General features: G+C 32.0%; 1 protein-coding gene across 1 annotated transcript; it reads right to left on the bottom strand.

Annotated features, from left to right (window-relative positions):
* Nucleotides 1–5,068: 5,068 nt before the first annotated feature.
* On the bottom strand, nucleotides 5,069–6,775 carry LOC124943230 (cytochrome P450 81Q32-like). Its single transcript, XM_047483777.1, has 3 exons — nucleotides 6,222–6,775; nucleotides 5,761–6,127; nucleotides 5,069–5,680 (listed from the first exon to the last, which is right to left on the bottom strand). Exons 1-3 carry the CDS (start codon nucleotides 6,758–6,760, stop codon nucleotides 5,069–5,071), a joined length of 1,518 nt encoding a protein of 505 aa, XP_047339733.1. The 5' UTR covers nucleotides 6,761–6,775.
* Between the last annotated feature and the right edge of the window lie 1,059 nt (nucleotides 6,776–7,834).

A 7,834-nucleotide genomic window follows, 5' to 3' on the forward strand; every position in this document is an offset into this window, starting at 1 on the left:
AATATAATATTGTTGTTCATTTAGATTTTATCTATTTGCCAAGCAAGAACAAAGTATTTGAATCTGTCAGATACACCCCCGGTCATTAAGAAAAGAGGCCGAAGAAAATAGAATAATACTCATAGAGGTTGAGATATTGAAATCGCCATTTGTTATTCATCTAGACTCTTGTCTAAATTATAATACAAGAACAAGAATGTACCGATTCTATTAAATATACCCTGAGTATAGAAAGAGCCCAAGACCTTAGAATCTGAAGTACACTGACCTCTGAATTTGAGAAGTGAGACTCAACCTCATGATACATGGTTGAAATATTAAGCATTTGAGCGAACGAATCCCTCGAAGAAGCTCAGGACGAAACATCTCGGCGAAAGACAAATCCCTAAATCGATGAGCATGAATTTCGAAGAACATCGGTTGCATGTGGTTTCCTCTCGAAACACTCTAAGGAAGAAAGTACAGAACCGATTCTTGAAAGTATTTCAAGACCGCTGAAGAAGACGCTAGTGCTTTGAAAATTAATGTAGTTTAACCTCGAACTATAATCACTAAGTAGAGTTGTGATTAGAATAATCATTAAGATTTTTTCGCTCCAAGAGAGAAGCGAGACAAACATAATCATTAAACAGAGTTGTGATTAATATGATTATTAAATTGCTCAATGAGAAGAGCAATAAAAACACAATCAGTAAACTAAGTCAAGATGTGTGTTCACGTACAATCAAAAGGCTATGCGAGGTGTGTAGTGATATAGTCGAACTAACAAGGTACTAATCCATGCGATTGATAGACCGAAACGGTCTATATCCAAATTAATAAAAATACAATCAACAAACTAAGTCAAGATGTGTACTCATGTACAATCAAAAGGCTAGGCGAGGTGTGTAATCATATAGTCAAAACAACCAGGCTCGATCTACACGATCGATAAACCCGGAGCGATGTATATTCTAAACAGAGGTGAATCATCAACGAGTGGATGATAAACCGACTTTGAAGAATGAAGAGTAAATTACACGAGTCTCCCGAGAGACTCGTCAGGTTTGTTCTCTTTTCATTGAAGGAAGCCAAAAATAAACTATAAATTGGGTGTTTTCAAAATGTAGTGCCTATTTTCAAGATTGGACATGCATTTTTCTAAATCGAGTGTTTTCTACAAATTTTATCCAAGATGGGCATTCTGTAGACACTCATTTTTTACCCCCCCCCCCCCCCCCCCAATTTTATAGTTTATGCTTTTCATAAATCTGAGCCTATACAATTTTCTCGAATTCATTCACGGGCTTATTGCACGATTTATTTTAAAGACGATTATTTTTAGAACAATTGAGTTCTTGGAAATAATTGATTTTAGATTCTTAATAAAGTTAAGGTAGTAATTTGTCTATGTTACAATACTTAGGGAAGTTATTATACTTAGAATATTCAAGGTTTTATTTAATTAATTATCTTGGGTATTTATCAAATTAAAATATATATTAACATTTTAACAAAAAGTCTTTTTTTAAGAAAATTGTTAAGTATATTTTGTATTTTGTTTTCTTTAATTAGATTGGGAAGAATGTCAATTTTATGTATCAAGTTGAGATAGGGTGTCAAATTTATCTATTAAGTATCCAAATTTTATTTATATATATTAATTTGTTAAAAGATGTCGATTTTATTCAAATTAACAGAAATATATAACAGACTTTAAAATTGTACCAGATCTATATTCACCTAGGGCTGCAATTAAGTCGAGTCGAGCTCGAACCAGCTTGAGCTTGAGCTCGAGCTCGACTCGATTTAGTATTTATTAGCTCGACTCGAACTCGAGTTCGAACGAGTTTATAAATTTGAGCTCGAACTCGAGCTCGACTATTAACCTACAAGCTCGGCTCGACTCGAAAAGTTTGAACTATAATTAAATTTTCAAACTCAAGCTCGAGCTCGAACTCGAGCTCGAACTCAAACTCAAACTCAAACTCAAACTCAAACTCAAACTCAAACCTAAACCCAAACCCAACCCCAAACCCAAAGCCAAACCCAAACCCAAACCCAAATTTATTTTCAAAATAAAAATATCAAACTTTCATACATATTCAACATTTAAAACATTATATTTCAAAATAAAATATTAAACAATCATAAATATTAAAAAATTCAAAAATGATAGTCCAAAGTCTAAACTTTAAAAACATCAAACTACCATTACTAATCAAAATTCTAAAACATAAAATTTCAAAATTAAAGTACAAAATAATATAAATTGTTTGAACAATCAATATATTAATCTTTTGTAAGTCTGTTCTTCAAGCATAACACACGTACTTATCTGCAGTACTTACCTTGTAGTACTTACCTGTAGTCAATAATATAAAATGTTTATGTTTAAAAATAATTAATATAAAAATACATGTTAAAAAATATCTAAAATTTAAGAATTAGATACTGCCAAAAAAAAAAAATATTTATAAACTTATTTATAGCTAGAATCTACTAATTATATATATTATAATATACTATTAATCTTATAAATTCATTTTTCTTTTCAATATATTATATATAATATATATACTATAATTTTTTTTATCCCTTCATATAATATATAAAATATATACTAACATTTTTAAAATTTTTATTATATATAATATATTAACATTTTTTTATCTCTTTCAATATTGTATATAATATATTAACATTTTTTATCTCCTTCGATATTATATAATATTATATACTAATTATTATATCTTTATTTACGCATTTTTTCTATCATTAATCCAACCATAATATAAATTGAAAATCATTTTATATAAACCCTGATATAAATTGAAAATCATTATATATAATAATGTTTCTATATTTATCCAACCTCTAATATAATTTCATGTTTATTATATATATATATATATATATAATATTAGTGTTTTTCTATATTCATCATATAAGCATTAATTTCTTATCATGCATAAAGAAATCAAAGTTATCTATAGTAAAAGTAAAAATAGATAGATTTTAATTACCTGTAAACCTTGTGAATGAATGAGAGAAATATTGTAGATAAAATATAATATGAAAAATGGAATCAACATATTATCAATGAGTGAAAGAAATAGTAAGGACGAAAAAAAAAAAGATGAAATGGTGAAAAAGATTAAGAAGAAGATGAAATGCTTAAAGAATAAGATGAAATGGCGATGATGATGAAGAAAAAAATTGTGAAGACAGAAGAAAGAGAAAAAAGAAAGATAAGAGTTATTAGATTGAAATTAGGGTTTTTCTTTAGATAATATAATATAATAATATGGATTGTGCCCTATTATATGGGCTTTGAAAAGAGAGGAGGAAAGATAAAAAAATATTGTTTTAAATTTTAATATTAAAAATAAATAAAAAAATATATTATATTATCAGACTCGAAAAAGCTCGACAAGCCATCGAGCAAGCATTATATGAGCTCGAGTTCGGCTCGAGCTCGGCTTGAACTCGATTAAAGTCAAGCTCAAGTCGAGCTTTGACCGAGCGGCTCGCGAGTAGCTCACGAGCGACTTGACTCATTTGCAGCCCTATGTTCACCTATTCCTTTTTTAATTTTCACCGTTTCAATTATTTTTCTATTTATACAAATCATAACAAACACCAAATAACTCTTCTCTTTCATCCCTCTTTTACCATTGTCTCCCCCATCCAACTTTTATAGTAGTCTTCCAGTCACCCCATCCAAAGCCTCCACAATTGACAGTTAAACTAGATATCTCCTTTATCGTCGTTTTACACAAGTCTACTCGGCTTCCACCTCTTGGGACCTTATTTAGGTCAAAGAAACTTCTATCATTTCCTCGGCTCCTAAATTCAATCACAGTCTTCAAATGATTGATCTTAAACTATTTTTATCGTAAAACAAATTATATTTCAATGATCAGAACATGTTTTCGAATTCGTTCATCCTCGATTGTCCAATCATACATCTTCCTACCACATATTGCTCTCCCCTTTCACCAATACGCCATCCTCCAAAAAAAAATCCAAAGTGAAGACATTCCCTCCGTGACCATGGACTCTACGAGAAAAGGCAAAAGCTGGGAGGACCCTCTCAGTAGCAAGCTCGTTCATTGCGAGCTGAGCAATTCGGTAGTCCGACAAGTACCGCTCCAATTCAATCAAATTTAAGAAAAATCATTAACCGACAATGTTTTTTCCCAATCGGTTGGGGGAGGTTCGAAAACAACGATTTTGGGTTAGGCTGGGGAGGCTTCCGTCACAGCAACAAAAGTTTAGGCTTTTACTGGGAAAGACTTTGGTCACAACGATAATGGTTTAATGTTCGACTGAAACATAATTGGGAAAGACTTCGGTTGGTTGGTTGGTTGGTTGGTGATGGCGGTGAGAGATACAAATTCAGAAATGAAAAGAAAAAAGGAATGAAGTTAAAAGGGTTAAAGAGGTTGGGATATGAAAATGATTAATGTTTGTTTATATATGTCTTGTTTGAATAATGAATTGTTAAAAGAATGAGAAGTTAAAAAAAGAACTAAAAAATAACAGCTCGACAAAATTTTAACCGCTTAAAACATTTTTGCTAATTGGAATAAAATTGACACATTTCGACAAGTTAATATATATAAATAGAATTTGGATACTTAATAGATAAATTTGACACCTTGCTCCAACTTAATACATAAAATTGACATTCTTCCCATTGTTATCTTACGTAATTTTATTGCTTTGGATGATGTTAGACGACGGGTGTTCCTTATGTAATGGAGCAACCTTCCAAATTTTTTAGTCACAAATAAAATGTTTAATTGAAAACAAAAATGATGAGAATCATAATTTGATCAAATAAATTTTCTTGGAAATTCTTGAGCTTAACCATGAGTTAATTCTTATTTTTATTGGTTGAATTCATTTAAAACTTGATAAGAAATATGATAAACAAAAACTTATTTATTCTCAACATTATTTTATTTGGAGTTTTCCCAACTATAATAATTAAGATATTATCAATAACAACTATAATAATAATAACAGTTTATTCCATTCAAAGTCAATGGCTGCTAGTACACATAGAAATGACTACAAATCATCAAAGAAGCTTGTGCAAAAAATCACGATTTTTGCTCATAACCTCAAGTGGTTGAGCTTTGGCCATAGTGACACCATTCCCTTCACTTAAATCAACTAACTCATTTTCACTTAGCCTCTCCCACTGAAAGCATTGGATCAACGAGGCCAATGTAAGCCCTATAACACGCCGGGCTAGCCCTGCTCCAGGACAAACTCTTCGTCCCATCCCAAATGGTACTAGCTTATGTCCTTTTTCAACTTTTCCACCTTCAAATCTCTCAGGATCAAACTTTTCTGGTTCTTCCCAAATATCAGGATCCCTATGCATGGCCCATGCATTTACCAGTAACATCGTTCCAAGAGGTAGGTCGTATCCAGCAATCTTGCAATCTTCTGACGGCATGTGGGGGATAAGGAGTGGTGCCGGTGGGAACATCCGAAGGGTCTCGGAGATCACCGCATTGAGATAAGGTAGTTTAGCAAGATCGGGTTCATCCACCAGGCGGTCTTGGCCGACTTGGGCATCTATCTCAGCCGTCGCCTTCTTTAATACATCGGGGTTATTTACTAATAATGACAATGCCCATTCTAATGACATCCATGTTGTATTCGATCCAGCAAGTATTGTAACCTATAAATTGAAGCTTGTTTCAAAATGATGTATATAAAAAGAACTCCAGATCGAGATAGATTATTGATTAGGTCACTTACTAGAATAAGCCCTTTGATTAAATCATCAGTATAGTAATCTTGTTGTTTTTCTTGTAGAGAAAGCAAGTGGTCAATCATAGAGTTACCACCTTTAGAAAGTCTAATTTGATCTATGAGGAGTTGGAGGACACCATCCATCTTCTTTTGAAGACTGGACAACCTTTTTTCATAATTTCCATTATCAAATAACCTTAAAAATGGTATAAAGTCTGCATAACTTGGTACAAAAGCTTGTACTAAAATCTCTCGTATGAGATTCGTCAATTCCTTGGCCTTCTCATAATCCAAATGTTCTCCTTGGCCGAAGGATATTTTACCGACAATCATCCTCGTTATAACGTTAAACGATAGCTCCGATAACCGTGATCTTTATAAGAATTTAACAAACATATCATCATCATCACATGTTAAAAACAGTTATATGACACGATTTCATAAATCTATGTGGAAACAATATGTACCTCATATCCACAACGGTAAAGGTGGAGGAAGAAGACACTTGATAAAGGCCTCGAAGGAGATGTTTGACTTCGTCTTGTCGAAAGGGTAAGAAACGGTTGAGACGGGTGGTAGACATAATCTCGACTGCCATGAGACGACGCAGGTTTCGCCAATGGTCACCATAAGGTGCATCACCCATGGTGGTGTGATTGTAGCTAAAGTACTCTCCAGAAATAAAACATGGCCGGTTGGCTAGAATGATGTCGTTCTTGGTGAAACATTCATCCACAGCGGACGGAGAAGATACAACCACTGCAAGCCGGTTTCCCAGTTGAAGGGAGAAGACAGGGCCTAGTTTTTGTGAGAGCTCATGTAAGGTCCGATGAGGAAGGCCGCTTATGAGATGAAGATGTCCGATAATCGGAAAAGTGGGTGATGGACTAGGAGGAAGGTTTCTCTTTAATCGTTTATGAGAAGAGAGAAAGTTTAGAATGATGGCTCCAAAGAGGATGGAGATTATAGAGGCGTATAACAATGTAGTAATTGCCATTGGATCCATGTTTGTTCCAAGGAAAGAAGTTAGGTTTGTAAATTGAGTATGTTGTGTGATTTTATTGAAGAAGATGAGTTGTTGTATTTATAGAATTATTATGTACTCGTATTTCTTAATGAATGAGATTTATTCCGATTCAAATAACTTAAACTCCAAGAGTCTTTTGATTGACTGGAAGTTTTAATATTTACAAAATGCATACGAACCCATTGAGCTTTAGAAACATTTGATGATGGGCTTTTCTTCACTTCAATTTAATAATGTTACCTTCAACCATTATGATTCAGCCAATAAGTCATGACTGTGGTATACATTAATGATACATTTGAAATGATATATAAATATAGATAATACAAGTGTAATGATTGCAAAAATTGCCACACATGCGTTTATATCTCGTCTTATTCATCTTATTGCAATCCATCCCACAGAAAAATAATGTAATGAATGTGATATTATACATTTTACTTGAGATTTGTTAAGTGTTACTAATGTTCTATACTTGAATTGTAGTAAATGCACCCTAAGAAGCATAAGTAACAATTTTTTTATCATTCTTCTTACACAAGAAACGTCAATTATCCAACTCAACTATATTTACATCAATTTTAACCTCCCATCAGAAAAAAAACACCCGTAGTGTAGAAATTTGTTCAACTTAGTATCCCGTCCAAAGAAATATGTCCCCGAGACCTTGGTTTTAACTTCGAAGATTTTTTTTTTCAATTAAGAATTCATGATTTTTTAGATCTTAGAAATTCATTTCACTTAATGTGATTTCAATGAGAAGCAAAATGTGATTGTCGTCTTATAGTTTACATTGAGTAAGTAAAGAATAATTGGTACGCCACTTAAAATATAATGTCCTCATGTATGCGTTTGTTTCTTATAATAATATATAAGTTTAAAATAAATTTATTATTAATTTTAAAAATATATATTTATTTAAAGGGGTTAACTTTTAAAATTAATAATAAAAAAATGTATTTAAGACTTATTTGTTAAAAAAACAAAATATTATATATTATAAGAATTTAAAAAATGTCGCAAAAGTATTACGAAAATATTTCAATTAACCAT

The sequence above is a fragment of the Impatiens glandulifera genome, chromosome 1 (assembly GCF_907164915.1).
Source record: "Impatiens glandulifera chromosome 1, dImpGla2.1, whole genome shotgun sequence".
Classification (NCBI taxonomy): Eukaryota; Viridiplantae; Streptophyta; class Magnoliopsida; order Ericales; family Balsaminaceae; genus Impatiens; species Impatiens glandulifera.

Excerpts from the sequence above, each read along its gene's own strand:
- LOC124943230 (XM_047483777.1), bottom strand. The coding sequence starts at position 6,760 with ATGGATCCAATGGCAATTACTACATTGTTATACGCCTCTATAATCTCC. Across the intron at positions 6,128-6,221 it reads TTTACCGTTGTGGATATGAG|ATCACGGTTATCGGAGCTAT; the intron begins GTACATATTGTT and ends ATTCTTATAAAG. Across the intron at positions 5,681-5,760 it reads TAATCAAAGGGCTTATTCTA|GTTACAATACTTGCTGGATC; the intron begins GTAAGTGACCTA and ends TTCAATTTATAG.